Below are 18,799 nucleotides of genomic sequence, written 5' to 3'. Positions count from 1 at the left end.
GCCTGAGCACCAGAAAGGACAGGGGAATTGATGTTGTTCTGAGACATGATGCTCATGTTTGAAAGCATCTGGTTAGCTGACAACTCCCAGTTTTCCAGGATGTCACACTGTAAAACAGCTTTTTTAAGCCCAAGAGCCTTTCCCCCATCTTTGAATTGAATTCCCTAGGGTTCTGACTTTTCCTGCATCCTTCATCTTTGATAACGTCAAAACCCACTGTCATGTGGGGCTGTAGCACCTCTGTCTTCATGCATGATTGGTAAGGATCGACTCTGATCCGTTGTTACTGGAGCACAGACTTGTATTTTGTGCTACAGCTGGCAGCAGTGAAGGCTGTTCTTCCCCAGAGGGGCAGATGGATGGCTGCTGCTGTTCCTGAACCCTTCTGTAGCAATACAGCACATCCCAGCTAAACCTGCTGTCTCTCCTCTCAGTGCCCCTAACCAATCATGCCACTTGAAGACAAATGACTATGCAGGGATCCTGCAAAAGTTTGTTGGCATTCATGTGGATTTCATATGTACTAAAAAATTTACTCTAGAATTTAGATAGGTAATAAGAGGCAGTACTAATTGGACTACTATTTTCATGTATTTTAACAGACAAGAAGATATCAAGGACTTTCCATGGAGTACATGAAGCAGAATCTCAGGTCAGTTCAAAACTAAGATGATTAGCTGAACGTTTCTAAATACTCATCAATCAACCATAATAAATCTTGAATATTCTGCCCTATGATGAACTCAAATACATTTAATTTCCACTACTCCATCCTTGCATCCTGCCAGAACACTCAGCTGCACTGTACTCAGAGCTGCTTCAAGGCAAAAATCACCATGAAGACATACAACACAGTATGGAAAGATCATCAGCACAAGTTTAAAATCAGTCTGTTTGATTTAGGTGAAATCCAACAAGAAATGAACTTAGTGTTCAAGGTCACACTGAATAAACTTACAAACCGTTGGGAAGGCTTCGCATTGTTTTATAAAAGAAAATTGCAACTTCTCTATATTACATGTTTCTTGAAATTAAATTTAGCTTGAAATATCAATTCACAGTATGTTTTTGAACTGTTTCCCTGGGGCTGTCTGCTTTCTACACAGAGACAGGGTAAGCGTTCAAGCTGTGGGAGGTGCAACACCAGAGAGGAAAAAGCTGAGACATGCTTATTACACCATGTTAGGATCAAACTATAATTTTGTAATTATTATGTGAATTGTGATGGCAGGGAAGCTATTTACTGTCATTGCTTTGATTTGCCACACAAACGAAACACGCACAAAATCTGCTGTTGTCTCCTGTACTGACTCAGCAATTCCTAACTTAAATAAGAGGCTTGTGAGTTAAAAGGAATATTTGCACTAGTCTCAGCAGGCAGGAAAGCAGAACACAGCGTGAGTGCATGGGAAAAGCATCCCGAGAGCAGGACTACCCCCCTTGCCTTGCAGACTGTCCTGCAGTGGAAGGACATGGAGGTGACTCCAATTTAGAGCCTTCACGGTCACGCTGTCTGAGTGCACACCTCTTCAGTGTAAAATATGTTTTTAATTTGCTGTGTGGGGATGAAAATACCTGCTGAAAAGCAATTAAGCTGCTGGATGTTTACTGAAGCTATGCTAGTAGGTGGAACAAAAGATTTTACCAGAGCAAGATACTGGACCACAATAAGGAGAGAGTTCAAAGACAAAATGAACTAAAAGATAATGTTTCTGATCAAATTTCTTTTAAAAGAAGACTAAGCCTGGAATATGACAAGTCCTACATTTGCATAGTGAAATCATGTTTGCTTTCATAAATTATGTCTATGCAATGCAGACTTGAGTATAAATTCTCCTGGTACAAGACACTTTCATTTGAAAAACTTCACACTGATTTTAGAGAGTTTTGGACCAGATCTGACACACAACTCAAGTATTTGCATAACTACAGACTGCTTTTTCACGAGAATAATCTCACTTTTTGTGATACGTTAAGAGATGGAGAGATAAGACCATTGGGCCAGTCAGTAGACTTGCATCAAGTGTGATACCAAAGCAATAAATGTTTTTTTCTCTTTGCTACTTCTTTTATCAAGGGTTTGTTCGCTTTTTTTTTTTTTATATAGGATGTGTCTGAGAAAACAAATGCTGAGTCAAAACTTCTGAGATTAGATTAATATGTAACACAGCTAATGGAAATTGTAGTTAAGCTGCAGATTTGTTTTGCTGGGTTTTGGCAGCTTGAACAGCCTAAAATCCTAACTCAATTGCAATCTACTCACAGAGCACAGCTGTTTTGCTTGACTAAACTTTTCTTGCCACCTAATAAGCTACTTTTTTATTTAACTTTCAGTTCTGCCTAGGAGCCCCAGTGGGTCTTCTAAAACTGAAAATTATTATTAGAAATTAATTAAGTATTCTTTTCAATTCTGTCTCCTGAGAGTAACTAGGCATTGCTGCTGATCTCTTCTGCATTAAGACATTACTGATTGTCATTCGGAGGGTGGCAGTGTGGATGTCTCATCTCAAAGATACATAACTCCATAAATATGAAAGATTTGAAAGACATTTAATGCAAAATATAATAAATCAGTGCAAATATTAAACATATAATTGCAGTGTCAGGCATAGCACAGACATGTGAAGACTACAGCACTAGAAAAAAATAAGCACACGTTTCAAAGACAAAAAAAAAATCTCCCATTGCAATGATAAGACCCTGATGGATGACACTTAGTCCGTGTTTCAGCACATTGTAAACCCCAGCTAAACAATTCTAAGAACATCAAATGCCATTAAAGAAAAGGCAGTAGATTTGATGGTGAGTTTTTTTTAATGACTAGTGTGTACACAGTGCTTGTTGTCACTGCCCCACCTTCCATTGCACATGACTACAAGAAGCACAGACTACAGCTCCCACCTCTGCTGCTGGGCTCAGCTGCCCTATCTGGCTTTTTCTAAGTGAACCAAACCCAAGAAGCACCAATACCCAGATGCAGTTTTGGATCTGAGGCTTTGAATGTGCATAGTAATGCTTTACAGAGCTAGCCATGCATTTAACGTGGCACTTCATGCTTGAGATGGCAGTTGCTCTTTTTAATTTTCACTAAACTCAGGGGCATATGTATGTCTGACTGCTGCAATACTCTAACCAGGAGGTGATGTGAAGAGATTAATGCCACCATGGATGAAGAGAACAAGAATCAATCACTTAGTCTTAATAATAATGTGGAATTCAACTTACTTTTTAGGTCTGTAGTCAGGGATGGACCTGTCCAGTGATATCCTGTCACTGAGTTGGGCATTGTAACCATATTCTTCATACTTAGTCTCCGATTCATGGCTATCATCTCTCAGGGTAGCAGCCATTCCCCCCTGGCCCAAGCCTCCTGGACCTTCAACTAATCCCATGGGCTTTGCCAGACCTAAATGAAAAAGACCAAAAAAAAATTAAAAAAATCCAATTGTTAATATAAAGGAAATGGATCTAATTTCTTCTGTAACCACAGAATGGTTTTAGAAAACAAGATTTGAAATCCCTTTAAACTCAGCTCTGAAATGCTCATGGTTCTGTGGAAATTATCCTCAGTCTGTATCTACATATTTTGTAGTATCAGTGCATAATTATTAATGAGCAAACTATAACAAATCAATTAGCAACTTCCACGATTGCTCCTTTTTCCTGTATAAATCCCTGGAAATGGGAATCTTGTTTCCAAATATTCTAAAATGCCCAATTATCCTTAAGATAATTAATATAAATTTTCCTCATAAGAGCTGGAGGCCAAGCCTTTTCCCAGTACAGCCCATTATAGGTACATTCATTTCAAGGGAGGTATGTTGGGTTTCTACCACATACAGGTCTGTCAGTTTAACTCCTTATTAATGTCAGTTCTGGAATAATTATTGAAGCTGAGGCATCTCCTCTGTGGCTCTAAAACCTTCTGCAGCTCTTGAATGGTCAAGGTTTGGCTTCCATGCTGGGAATATAGCTATGCAACTGGTCACCAGCTGCTGCTGGGTAAGAAATACAGGGTAAACCTAATTTCACTATATGAAGTTCACTATATGATAGATGGGTCATTTGGACTCCACTGCACACCTTGCTCAGCCTGTTCCCACTAAGATGGGCTAAAAATATGTGGAAGCTGACATTATGGGAATTGCTGGGAATTAATGAAGATTTCCTCTGTCCTTCAGATCTCTGATGAACAAAATGTGTATAATATGTAAGATTCTAAGCTCTGTATGGCTTATAGGATCAGAAAGTTTGGACACACTTGAGCCAAAACAATTAGCTCCACTTGGTTACTGCTGAGACATCAGCCAGTCAGCAAAGCATTTATAGGTTTCATCCACGGGTGTATTACTGGTCAACTCAAAAAGAAACATAAAACAAAACTAAACCAACATAAAAAATGTCCATAAGATCACACTACCAAGAACCCTTTCCATGGCAACAGGTATTTAACTTGGTGCTAAGTTCTTATCCTGTGTTTAATGTCAAAGGTTTCCAAAAGGCTCATTATCAACAAGTCATTATAAGCAAAAAAGTTATTTACAGTGGTCTAGGGGTTACCATACAGAAATGTGCAAATATCCTCCAAATCTTTTATGACATAGAGTAAAACAATTAGTTTGACCTGCTTGACATTTTTCAAATTAAGAATTTTTCAAGAGGAAAATGTCATTATTTCAACTAAACAATTAAAGACAAAGACAGAAAGGAACTGTCAACATTTGCCAGTAACAGACACACAAGAGAGAAAAACCTGGGACTAGTTTTGCCAAGTCATAATAAGGTCTGAGACAGTTTAGTTCCTCATGAAAAAATGTCCCTTGCACCTCATTGCTAACACTGTCCTCACTTGTTATTGCTCCATCATCTTCTCTGCTTAATTACAGGAGAGAACAGAGAGACATTGGTTTGCTAGTGTCTGAAAGAGTGAAGTCAGCATTTTCTACTGCACAGCTTATGAGAAAATCCTATGCTGAGGTTAAGTGCAACTCTACAGATAGTTTGTTTGAACATAAAAGGACTGAGTATCTGCGTTATTTAGGAATTCTGGTCCTGAATTTCAGACATTGCCTACAAAAATACATATCTCATTCTGCAATCAGTGATGCTAAGTAAGGACAGACCTTGCTTGTGCTTGTGACTTTGATGTCTTCCTCATGTTCCTAATCATCATGCAGTGAAATGTTCAACTGTCTCAGAGTGATTCACGAGTCTTAGCAGGAGAGGGGAGGGCAGAAGAAGAAGAAAGGACACCCTACAGAAAAACAGTCTTGGCATGGTCAAGCTTTTGAAAAATTCAGACAACTTCAAGCATTCAAGCCTGTGAGTTGTTGAAAAGAGGGGTAAATAAGAGGCTCAGTCATAGGTTTGTGTGGGAGGTGAAGTCCAGATCTCACTACCAAAAGAGATGGAACAGAGGCACAAGCAGAAACCCCACAGGCCCCACATCTAGGAGGGCAAAGTAGAAATATAAAGCTTCAAAACAGCATCTTGTTCTAGGGCATTGCATTACTGAGACACAGAGAAAAGTCCAAAGCACCAAGCTACTGGGATTGATACTGATTTTTAATCAATAAGGAACTTCTTCAAAGTTCTAAGTGAAATAAAATGCCGGGGAAAATGAAAACTACACTCAAGGCAAGGGAACATGGTATCAGTAGACAGCTCTCTTCCTCAGTCAGTCACAGTGCCCAAATAGGATGTTGGCTCACCTTTGATGACTTATCCCCTAACATCTGGTAACAACAAACATTGCTCTCCCACTCTTTAGTGACTACTCTTCCTCCAGGTATATTGTCTTCCTCTGCCAAACACGTTTTCCTTCAGTAAGGTATGGAACTAGCACAGAAGACAAATAAAGTGCTCATGTCCTGTCTCAGACTGTACAAGGAGAATGTAAGAAATCAGTTCAGCTGCACTAAGTTGAGCCCCAGCAGGATGACAGAGTGACTATTCCTACTTACCGCCTTTCTGCTAAAGATATATATAAAAGATATATATATATATAAAATAGTTACCAGCACAAGCCAATAAATCCTAGAGAACTCGGACCTAATGCAACAACTGGAGAAGAAAAAAAAAAAAAAAGCAACCTAAATATTTCTGAAGATTATTAGAATTATTTCAAATACCTGCATAGTTTTCATTCATGCCTCATACTATTATTGAATTCAGGGAACTGTCTCCAGGTACATGCAGAAGCATTTAAACAGTTTTTACAAGCTTGTGTCAGCCATGCTCCTCCTCTGTGCAGAAGCAGAGGGGGTAAGACTCCTTCTTGTGGTCTTAGGTTGGCCACATGAACCTCTGCCCAGCTGCATTTTCAGGTAAATGGTAAAAAAGAGTTTTGTCTCTGTTGTCCAACTTCTGACCAACAGGAGACAGCTCATAAATCAAAATTTCCTGCTGACTTCCAGTGGTAGCAATTCACTCAGACACAAACCCAAATCTTAGCACTGTGCTGAATTGCTGCTTACTAAGAGATCTAACTGAGTGTGCTGAGTCTGGGTAGGATGTACAACACTGGTTGTCATCCTCTAGTGCAGTCCTGACTGGTTCTATCTTCAATGTTACAAATGTTAAGATGCCCACAGTTTGTTACTAATGTACAAACACACCAGGAGTTCTTTGAATGACATTAGCCCAAAATGATCTTTTGAAAGCCAGTATTCTTGCCCCTAGAAACTGAACAGCTTTGCTTTATGCATCACAAACCATTTTTTTTAATCCCTCACATTTCATTGTAGAAATGCACCTAATGAATCTTTTTTTTCTACTAAAACTGGTTCAAGACTGCCTGAGAACCTTCCATTCTTGCTTGCAGCAATCATCATAAAGCAACAGGGTTAGCATGGAGTGATCAGCCTGCAGCTGGTACTATACTTCTGCAGGGCAGGGAGAAACATGCACAAGGGAGGCTCATGATTAGGAATTGATATAATCATGTCTCCAACTGGGTCATGCAAAGGAGAAACATGCAGGCAAAAAATATGATACTGTGATATTTGGAGTATTTAAAAAGGACTATTTAAATTTTCTAAAGAAACAATTTTTTGTAAGAAAAACAGAGAATGAGATAGGCATGGTTTCTGTTGGAACACAACTAAAACTTTTCAAGAGTTATGTTGCAGTTAGTGATTTCAAACAAGAAGAAATCTTTACCTTACTGAGTGAAGGAAATATTTTAGGGAGCTTCATTTTGAAGGAATTTGTAACATTTGTCCCTTCATTCCAATTTAGGATGAGAGGCTATTTGGCACTTTGACTAGCTTTGGTATTTAATATTACTTCCTTAGGAAAAATTAGAACAGCAGGGCCTAATGTTGCCATTCCTGGCCTGACAAATAGTCCTTGCTCAAGTCATTACAGAAATTACATGACTGAGACTCTAAATCTCTCCCAACCAGAAAGCAAAACGCAGCAGCCTAATATTCCTGCATGATAAAGTCTTAGACATAAAAGACACTAAGAGCAAGCTGTGATGCTGCCTCTGCTTTACTTGCCCATACACAGCATCCTAAAGGGGGGCTTGGTTTCAGAGAAACATCAGCAGAAAAATAAAAAAGCAGAAAAAAAAAAAAAAAGCACAAGCAGGCCTTATGAGAAGGGAGTCAAACTAGGCACTTTAGAAGGTAGAGAATCCATAAAATGAGAGAACTCAAAAAGCCTATGCCCTTGAAAGACTGCAGTGTGGAAATTCATTTGCTTGATCATTTGGAGTCACCTGGGCTGCGTTCTGATGTTACATCAAAGCAATTTAAAGATGACTTCATTAAAGTTAACTGACCTGCTTTGATGAAAGAGTCTCTAAGATGTGACACGCTCATTTGACTTTAAGCAACAATTTCCTTCTGATAGTTGAAAACTCTCTTCTTTATGGTCTATGCTCTTGCAGTTTACAGTACAGAACACTCACATCTTTACGGCACAAGGAAGAGGGGAATGAAACTTTCAAGCCACAGGAAGCACCGAGCACTTTGCTATTTTTCTTATGACAAAATTAGTCAGCCTTCCAAGCCATGCCTAATGACAATTATTTCATCTACCATTTTCCTAAATTTGATATTCTAGCTCTTCATGCTGTTAATCTGATCTTGTTCTGGGATGAGTTATCATATGTCTGACTTTCAGAACATTGCTGTGAGGCTTTTTGCCCATTCATTACCCAAATTGTAGCCTAGTCTGACTGACAGTTATTAGAGCAATGCAGCAATGCTGACCAACATGCAGCAGCAATTAAAGAGATGATGTCACATTGCTCCATTTTTCAAGAAAAGCACTGATGTGTCTCTAGAAGTTCTTAGGAACAATAAATATAGTATATTTTACGTGTGTGTGTTAAATGCAACAATTACAGGCAATGTTCATCAATGCATGGTTGGTTAACAAGACACAACATAACTATGTCTCACACAGGATAACATTTGCACAGCATTTTTCATCTCAAAGGATTACCAGTTGCTTCAGCAAATGTCTCCTCCACAGAGGGCTTTGCTCTATGACTACCTAAGTCAAGATCATAACTTGCTAAGCTCCAAATGCACAGTTATCTGCATTGGTCAGCCTTTGGGAAGAAAATCAGAAAAGGGATGCCAGTTCAGCAGCATCTTCTCAAACAAAGGTTGGTCTTGAGAGATGAGTGACAGTGTCCCTGCAGGTTTGCCTGGACCAGAAGCTGCTGGTGAACAAGACACACCTTCCAGAACATCCTCCAGGTCCTCATGGGAGAGCTGCCCAAAAGCCTGGAACCACCAAGAAAATCATCTTATGAGAGGTCTTCCAGCATGGTGAACTTAGGAACAACACTTGGGAGGACATGGAGGAGCAGAATACTTTACAGGAGTGCTCCCACAGGATGCAGAGGTGGGAGCACGGAGTCAGCAAAGAACAAGTTATTTGTGCCCTGGGACTTGGGAGTTTTATGCTCAGCAAAAACCCAGACAGCCTTCAGAGACACCTCATGGGAAAATTCATCCCCAAGGAGTCTTGCCTACTGGAATAACAAGGAAAGGGGCACATTTCTGGAAATGCTGCTGCTTGGCAGAGAGACAATTGCTGTTGATTTTATATGCTGTGTGCTTAAGTCCTACAGTGTATAAATCTCCAGTATAAAACCTAAAGACAGTGAAGTGCTACTGGCTCAACTTCCAGCATATATCTGGTTTTTAACCCAGGCAGATCACATAAGAGTGCTTTTCTGTTTTCTTCTTTTAAAGCTTGTTGCAGACTTTCAGATCCTCCTCTTACCTTTGAGTTACTTACCTAAGGCTTTGACTAGCACCCATCTTCCCATGGCTTCCAGCCATTGTGGGCAAGGTACAGCAGCACAGAGCAGTGTAACCCTGTGACTGGTGTCAGAGCAAGGGATTGAGATCATGCTGCCAGCTCTGAAATAGTGATGGGCAGAGAGGAAATGACAGTAGCAATGGCCAGTGAGCTGCTATTTTTAAAGCTGTCTTTTCTTTACATTTTTAGAATAAAAATATCTACAGGCCATATGCTGGGCTCAGTCTTACCCAGTTCAATGCTACAGATGACAATGAGGTCACAAATAATTAGTGTCTGTCATTCATTTCAAATTTATTGCTCTCACTGCAGAGATTTCTGTGCAAGACAGAAATTGCTGGGAGAATGGAGAGCAGAATGAACCGGTCTTCATTTCTTAACCAGATTAATTACTCTGCAGGATGCATAATTTTCTAGGACGAAAAGAGACTTTCTATTTTTCACCATAAACTCTGTCACAATGGGAAAATTACTGAAGAGATTTATGTGAGAAACTGTGGCAAAAACAAGATCAAGCTACATCTGTGATTATTCTACTGTCTTTTTTATAAAATTTGCAACACAATTACAGGCAGCTGTAAATCAAGTTCAGCCAAGGTTCTCAGACATAATTAACCTTTTGAAAATTCAAAATAAAAATATGCAATTGAAATTAATTATACACCCACATTGACAAGAGCATAGGTCTGTTCTTAGCCTTTTTTTGGCCTTCCTACCATTTCTGACAAGGTCACCTCCCCATCAGCACCTGTGGCTCTGCTCCCACACCTCAGCCCTCTTTCACCAGAAGTCTGCCCAGGTGGTACCAGGGATGCTGGGCACTTATATCCAGTCCAACGCCTTAGTCTTCTCCAAAATACCATGATCAAGATGTTTCTAAAATTTTATAGAAAAACTTGTGATAGAAGCTCCCTCCTTATTCAAGGTATTCTGAGATGGTGGAAGATAGCAGTTCTGATACATTTAAGACAGGTTTCCAGCTGAGAAAGCCCAGCACAACTCTTGCCTGCATCTGTAGAGGACAGGAGTCCTTGAAGATCTCTGGTAAAGATGCTCCATGTCAAATGCAAGACTCCTAGTTCATTACTTTAGATTATGAGGAAAAGGAGGGGAATATCTGAGGAAATACAAAGAAAAATGTGTAATGGAGGGACAGGAGTAGGAGAAAAATGTAGCAGGAAAAACTGTGTTAGTCATCTTGGCACAATGTGGGGAATGATCAAGTCCATCAATGAACACAATAAGCCTGTTGGGGAAAAAATGGACCATATGTCCTTGCGGAGCAACTTTCTCTCCCTGGCCTACTAGTCAAAGGTGTTTCCTACCTGCCATTGCTGGCTTCATCAGCCCTCTGACAGGCCTAATTTTTTGTTCATTGCCTTAGCAGAAACAGTAGCACTGTGTAGGCTACTCCTTTTCTAGACACAAAATTCATTAGTGCTTTTTAATTGGAAGAAATACTGTGTTTTTATGTACAGATATCTAATATCAAAAGTAATTGCTTTTATAGATTACTCATTTGGAGCTGGTTTCCCCTTGAGATGAGAAAATGTATTCTAATTACAAGAGATAATTCAGGAGGAGATAAACAGATTGACGACTGGAAGGACCAAGAAATAGGAGCTACAGAAGATAAAAGCCCCTTTGTGAGGTAGAACTCTGATTCCAAGCCTATAGATAATAAGAGAGATGTCAGTTTTGTCAGAGCCTTTATATAAGTAAAATCAATTTCCTAAAGAATAAGGATTCTTAATCAACAGGGATCCATGCAATTTATTTTTAAACTGAAATTCTGAGTAACACAAAAAAGAGCCAACCCTATATACACATTTCTAAATTATACATGTGTGATTCTGATTTTTTATTTATTTCCATTTTAATGATCAAAAAGATCATTCACAGAGAAATAACAGTTTGTTTTCTTTAAATAAATATCAGATGCCAAGATTCTTCTGGAAGTTTTAAAAGCCCAGCTGACTTGTGGCTTGTGCTGGTGAAACATAAAAAATGGATTTTTCTCTTCAAGGATTTGGAGGAAAGCCAGAAAACTCCTCCTCTGGTAATGGCATAAATCTGGAGTGGAAAGTAAGGGAGCTGAAATGTTGGTGCAGCTGCCTGGTAGATCACTGATATTAAAAGGAGACAGAACCTGAGTGTCACCAGTTTGGTGTCTGGCCTCTGGCAGCAGCTGATACCTGAGTTTTCAGAGGAAAAGAAACACAAATCATGAAGCACTTGGCCAATTAAACTCTGCACAGTCCCTGGAAGGAGAGTTCCCTTCTGAACCCCATAGGCAGGTAACTAAAGCCCTGAAGCATCATGTTAGATTGCCCTCATTATCTTAACTCAGAGAGGTAGAACTAGGGCTTAAAACTTCCCAGTGCCCTTCAGAATCCAAGGCACTAATGTTGGATTCAATGGCCTCCTGCAGCAATGAATTCTCTGCTACTGTCACGGTCAGAGTGTCACGGACTCACATGAAATGGATCATCTGTATCAACATATTGGGTTTTCTTTAAGTTTTCCAGAAAAACAGAGGTGAGAACTCCCGGTAAAAGTCATCATTAAAGCAATAACAGAGCCATTTTAGAGAAAGAAAACGGGGCTTCTCCTTGAAAAGGTCCAAGGTGCAAGAGCTAAAACTTTGGGGCTGTTTAATTAGATTTAGGAATGAGCTGCTCCAAGCCAAGTTAAAGGGCTTTAATTTCATAAATGAGTAAAAGACTTTGCTTGTGTGAATCAGAGGTAGAGAATGGAAGAGGCAGATTGTTGTAGGAAGGGAGTTCTGACCCAAGGTCTGACAAGACAGAGCCCAGAGCTGAAAAGATGCTGCTGGAGGCAATGACGTTTTCTTGCACCTACAGAGCTGACCACACACGTCTAACTGTTAAAAATACCCCTTTGATCACTGATGCAATTCTGCATGAGGAATCCCTGACTGGCCTGTTCTCAGACCAGTTCAACAGTCCATCCCACAGGGTTAGGTTCCATAAGGAAGGCATTATCTTTAAATAAAAGGAATTCTAAAAAAAGCATATCTATCTAATCCAGGTTCCACCCAGGCTTGTACTACTCTAGACTATTGTGCTGATATTAAAGTCTAAATCCAAACAAAGGCTGTGACACATCTGACATTGCCGTGCCTGTCAAATTATCTCCTTTCAGCCCAGGTTTCAGTCAGGCACATTTAGGACTCTATTCTGTCTCAGAGGGATTGTGTCCAAGGCAGGCAAGACTCCTCTCCTTGCTCAAGGGTGTTTGGTGAGCTCTCGACAAGGGCCAGACAAGCCCATCTCCTGCAGCATCACTTTGTAATCATGCTCCACATTATCTGCAGACACTCATATGCCTCCCTGCTCATTTACCTAAACAGCCTGCTATTAAATTAAACTAACATAATCACACAGGCAGCATTCCCAATAACAAAGTCACATACAACACTTGCCATTTGCATGACTGAAAAGCTCCTGGTTGTTCAACCCATTTTACACATTGGAGGACAACAGTGCTAAACCCACCTGTAGGAGCTGCTGGACCTCAAAAATCCCATCATACATTAAAGTAGGATCTCAGTTTTCCACAGCTGTGAAATTAGTCACCAAGTCCACCTTGGGCAATGAAAATACGACGAAGAGACAATGTGACACCTACAGACCTGCTGGCTGTGTCCACCCTTCTCCCTTCCATGCTCCAAGAGTCACTATCTGGTGTCTTTGTTGCCCATGAGAGAACCAAGTAATCTGAAAAGGCGCCTGGTTTTGTCAGAGCAGTGCTGGTTCTCTACCTGCTGCCTCTCAATCTTATTGTCAGGCATTTCTCCTTGGGAATAGATGGTAGATCAGCTGCCACTGAGGATGTGAGATTTGAAATATGTCCATCAGCTCTCTTCAAGGGCCCACACTTGAGAATCAGTTAATGTGGATATTGGTTTTGACAGGAGCCAGAGAGCACCTTGGTTCCTCCATTTTCCTTTCAGTGTGATATTGCCTTATAGGCTCTTTAAAGGTGATATACTTTTCTTTTGCATCATTACACAGCAATATTGATGGCTGGCTTCAAAACATACTCATTTTCCTGACAGACTGCCTATTTTACATCTGTAGATATGTATATTTTTCTCAAACTGTGTTTGTGTGCTGCTTTTCCAGGTGCATCTGACACCTCTCAGGGAGTTTGGCTTGGAAATTTAGTTTGAGATAGAACTTGTGTCTCTGTTTTTTCTCCTCTTTCCGCCCTTCATTTTATTTTCATATCTCATGTCAACACACACCACAGCTGTGCCCTGCTTGTCAAGGCTGCAGTGCCTCCTTCCATCAGCCTCCTAATACGCACATGATTTAATTTGCTACCAGCAGGACAAGTCAGTTCAAAACCAAACACAAGACACATTTGAAGCAGCAAAATCACAGCCTAGAATCCGTCACTTAAACCAAAATACTTACAAATCAACAATCTGTGACACTTCTGAAGCTACAGTGAATTAAGAAAGCTGCTATGCAGAGAGCCCTAATTGATGGCATAAATTGGTAGCCACAATTATAGCAGATCTGTTAGAGGATACATCACAACTAAAGGTCTGATTCTCTCCTGCTCACAGAGGAGTAGGAGTAATCTACAACGCTGAGAACTTGGTTTTGAAGTGCCTTGCCATTGTTAAATGAAATGTTCAGCCTGGATTTGCTTTTGACTTGAGAGAGGAAAGTGTTCCCTCTTGAAATTCAGAAAAGAAAGCCTATTTAGAAATGAAGACACAATGTTGCGTGGATAGCTTATAACATACAATCAATCAGGGATTTATCAGGCAAAAATAAAAAAGAATTAGGTACCATGTTCTCTGGAGGAAGAAAATCAAAGGATGAGATAGTTTTGCAAAAGAAAGCAGAAACGAGGATAAATAGCAATTGTCAATAAATTTGAGAAGACAAAGATATGATGTTAGGGCAAAAATATTGGCACAGTGTTTTATTTAAAAGCAGTAATAAAAACATTGCTTGATTTGATTTCTGCCCTTTCTAGTTTATTGTTGATATAAAGATAAATTGACTCAGACTTCCAGGAGCAGGAAAGATACGATCCACTGTTACAGGCACTTTAAAAAACAGCACTGCTATTATACCAGATTCATTATTAACAAGATTGGCTTCACTGTGTGTTGGTATTTTTGCAAATTGACTGTGACATACAGCTAGTTCAGTCCCTAACAAACTCACTGCAGGACAAAGATAGGCTTTCTCTGACAAAGCAGGGGTGCATTTGGTAACATCATACTGCTTTGATCCACCTATTTTGAAATTGTGGATCAGACTTCTCCAATTTATCTTCCTCATGCCACTGACTGCAACAGTACTTATCTAGTTTCCACCAAGGCAATATAAAATGAAATTCAAGTGTTCAGAGACTCAATTTTTCTTCAAGCTTTCTCTGACTTTATGCAAAAATTCCGTAACAGAATGAATGTTCCTGTCCCCTGATGTGCTCTCAGGTTTGTACTTAAAACTACATTTTGAGGTGTTCGATTACACAGGAAAGAGATAAATGAAGACAGTGATAGAAGGTGCCTTTACACAGGAGAAGATCCTTCAGTGAAGAGACAAGTAACAATCAGAATTTGTATTTCAGAAACTGAGATCTGAGCTTATAGCTTGGACTCATCACAGCTCAAGGACACAAAGCAGACATGCTATTCAGTCGTGCTCAACTTCAGGTCAGACCCACATTTCCCATATGCAGAAGGAGCTTCTCAGCACCAAATGGTCCCAGTGGAAGCTGATGCTGAACAGGCTGGGCCATGAAGGGCACCTGATGAGAGGAGCAGCACAGCATGCTTCATGCTCGCTAGCAAAGAGCAGCACAGGATCATTTCTCTGCTCTTCACATAATTCAATCATTCAGTCACTACCAAAAGGCAAAAAGACAAGCTAGTGGGACCCATTTTAGGGGGCTGAAAATAAAGGAGGCTCTCCTGCTGTACTGGGGGAATATCAGGGAAATTTCATGCTGCTATGGTTATTAACTGAAGTAAGCAGAAAAGCAGATTAAAATGCTTGTGTTAACATATTGCCAATTAACAGAGCAAGCAGAGGAATTCAGTGTGAAGATCTGAGTCTGGTTCCTTTAAAAGCTAAGAACTTTATCATCATGTTTGTGTTTAAATGAATAAAAATCCCATTTGTCATCAATACGATTTTTAGCCAGGTTTGCTAAGAAAAAAGAGTTTGGATGATCATGCTGTCTGCATTTGTCTACCAGTCAGCTTCCCTCTCTCATAACCTCCTCTCATAACCTCCTCTCACCTCCGCTCCTCAGATTTCGAGGACTGTGTCTAATTTCAGCCAAAGCTTCGCAGACAGTCAGAGGTCTCAAAAAAATATATTTCTACAAGTGTCACAAAAGTCAACAGCTGGGAAGAAAGTGGCATTAAAATGTTCCTTCTGAGAGAAGAGGATCATTGAAAGATCAAACCCAAGAGACCTGTTGGAGCTATTAGAGATCACCCAAGAATTGACCTTTAGGATACACAAGCCACAAGAACATCAGCTGGCTTGCTTTGCTGCTGAAGGGATTATTTTTAGGATTAATTGTGGTAATTATTATATGTCTAGGTCTGCTGGATGTCTGACTGTTATTTGTACCATTGATTAACAATATCATGAGGTAAGAGGCTGCACAGACTAGTCTGGACTCAGACCTCCTCAGCTAAATAGAGGACAGGGATAAGAGGAGGGGAAGCCAAAGAGCAGTGAGATGAACGAGCTAGCACCACAGCTAAAGAGCAAAGGAAAGGCACCCTTGGGAATGAAGCCCAGGTTTCCTAAGCCCAGGCCTCGTATTTTAGCAGCTCTAAATATTTTCTTAAAAGCACTGCAGCTGCTCCTTTAGCCCCCAGATCTTGCTCCTGTGAGCCCACGCACGCTTCTTGTCAGGTGTTAGCAACAGTGATGAGAGCCAGGTTAAGGGATAGAGGGTTTGGTTTTGGTCACAGATTAGGAGATTCCTAATTAAATAATGAGGTATGTCTGTGACCCCATTTAAAACCACTTTCCTTGTAAAGAGACCATGTTCAAGAAAATTCATATGGAAACGGCCTGAACTCACTAAATCAGCACTTCTTCCCTTAGGAAGGCAGAGACAGGATGTAGAGGTGAGGCACCATGACAGCAGAACACCACTCCAGGCAACTCTGCCTGTTTCCCCTGGCATTGGTTATTAAATTAATCCTTCTGATTTTTTATAATAGGGGTGTTTTTTCCTCTTTGAAAGAAAAATAAAGCAAGGTATGACCCTAGATCCACACGGCCTCATCAGCAGAGTATCAAACAAAACCTTTTTGGTTTTTGCTGTGGTTGGTTTGTTATTTTTTTTAACAGGGAAATTTGTCAGTTCAGTATCTGTCAAAATACTTTTGAAAATAATCAACTTCTAGTTTCACAACCATATGCTGAGACACTTGCGTCTAGCATAGAGAAGCCACAGGCATGCAATATCACCCATCAAATAGATTAGAGGCCTCTTATTTCAGTCCAGGGGCAAAGAAAAAAATAATATGACTTATTTTTCTACCCAGGAACATCCAGTTTTGTCTTCTGATAGCTCATTGTACAGAGGATATCTCAGCCTGCCATCACACAGAGCATCACCTAGTCATGTTTAATTGGTGTTGAAGCTGCACTAACCTTCCTCCCTTTGGGCTCAATTCTGATCTTGCTACTACAGTGCCACAAGTAGGCTATGTGAGAGACAGCTTTCAGCACTTGAAATTGTGCTCCAGAGTAGTTATCGACAATCTACACTAACACGAATTGTCAGACTGTGGTACAGGCTTTACCAGAATAACCACTTGGACATCAGGCTGCACCTCTCCTTAGGTTTGGAGCAGTCCTAGCATGGCTCCTGCATGGACCCTGATTCCAGTTCACCAATCCCATGCTTCCTTCATGAACTAAAAGAATTTTAAAAATATTTCACTTTGTTGTACTGACATACAACCTCACTGGATGCTAGCTTTATAAAAGCCACTTCCATTCCAGAATTAATTTTCTGTTGCAGATAATGCATTGAGCCAGGTGGATCTATTTCAGATGGAGGATCAGGTTGGCACAGGTCTAAAATCAAAGACTATTGGTTTTGTGTATTCAAAGCTGGAGTATCTGAGAGCAAAGTGTTCAGTGCGGGTAGTGACATGTTCAGGTCTACACCTAAACGAATATCCCAGGAAGGATACGTCGAGGAAGTCTGCCAAATATTAAATTGAAGAGAGATGGGAAATTTCTAATTAATACCTGCAAATCTCACTGCTCCCTACAGCACTCTCACTGAACGAACAAAAGACATTCTTCAAGTGTTGAGAGAGCTGCAACCTCTAGCAAATGAAAACAATAATTTAAAACTGGGGGAAAAGATTAGACACCAGAAAGAAGTACACAAACAGAACCCAGTACAGCATTTGGCTGTTCACAGCCCTGTGGTGGTGCTGGAAGCCTAAATCTGCAGACCTGGATTCTGGGAATTGTCCATGTGATACAGAAATTATGTAACAGAACTACAAAAAAACATGGTTTCCAAACCCAAGGCTAACACAAACTAACACCTCAGCCACTCAACCACCCATTTTTCCAAGCCAAACCCACTCATTTCTTGTGTAATTTGCAGGCTCCAACTATTTCAGCAGTACTAAGCAGCTTAGCATTAGGTTGTTTAATAACTTAAACATGATCAGCTCACTCTCAGTCTTACCTCATACTCCACTCCCATCTGCTACATGGAGCCACCTGTGATCTACCATCGTGTTTTAGGATTAACAACTCTGTGCAGCAAAATCTGTTTTTCCTATTAGAGGTGTGAACAGCACCTAGTCCCTGCCCAGCACCTCCAGTAGAGCACTTGTAATTCAAACACCACAGGAACACGTCAGCATCACTGACCAGCTGGCACCAGCACAACAGGTATCAGCATCTTCCATCAGCAGGTTTGTGCTTGTGGTAATCACCAGCGGGACTGGGTTGTGCAGATGCAAAACTGTGCAGTTACCAGTAGCCTCATTTTACATATGGCTGGATGACTCAAAACCTGCCTGACAAGGAACCTATAAAGCAACTGTAAATTTTAATCCTGAGGAAGACTAACCTTTGGGTTACACAATGCTATTTCAGTTGGGGATATTTTAAGTCTTATCACTGCCTTCAGTTCAGTATATACAGGAAAGAACACCACCAATCTTTTCTATAACACAAGGCTTGGGTGAAAATGAGTTAATATAACAAAAACATACATTTTTATTTACAAAAGCCTCACATCCTAGAGGCATGTGAGAGCTGTAAGAAAAATAAATTCAATTTCTAAAAGGGCAGTAAGGCCCTATTGCCAAACAAAATACAAAACCAGTGTAAAGAATCCAAATGAAAAACAACCAATTAACCTGCTCACCCCACCAAAAATGCCATAGAGAGAAAATAAGAAGCAAACTTCTCCAGTATTGCAGGAGAGGGCTTTCCAGCTGTCATGGTGGATACCTTCC

At 40.3% G+C, this 18,799-nt stretch overlaps 1 protein-coding gene across 2 annotated transcripts in view; it reads right to left on the bottom strand.

Moving 5' to 3' along the window:
- Window positions 1-18,799, bottom strand: part of GALNT9 (polypeptide N-acetylgalactosaminyltransferase 9) — a 132,500-nt gene that overhangs the window by 103,480 nt on the left and 10,221 nt on the right. The window contains exon 2 of one of the 2 annotated variants that reach the window (XM_051633783.1): window positions 3,226-3,406. In XM_051633783.1, coding sequence (XP_051489743.1) covers window positions 3,226-3,406 — 181 coding nt within the window. Of the gene's footprint in view, window positions 1-3,225; window positions 3,407-18,799 lie in introns of those variants that run through there. The other variant, XM_051633784.1, reaches the window with a different exon arrangement.

This window comes from Apus apus, chromosome 16, assembly GCF_020740795.1.
Source record: "Apus apus isolate bApuApu2 chromosome 16, bApuApu2.pri.cur, whole genome shotgun sequence".
NCBI classification, from domain to species: domain Eukaryota; kingdom Metazoa; phylum Chordata; class Aves; order Apodiformes; family Apodidae; genus Apus; species Apus apus.
The sequence above is the reverse complement of the archived record's forward strand: the minus strand, read 5'-3'. Positions and strand labels throughout refer to the sequence as shown.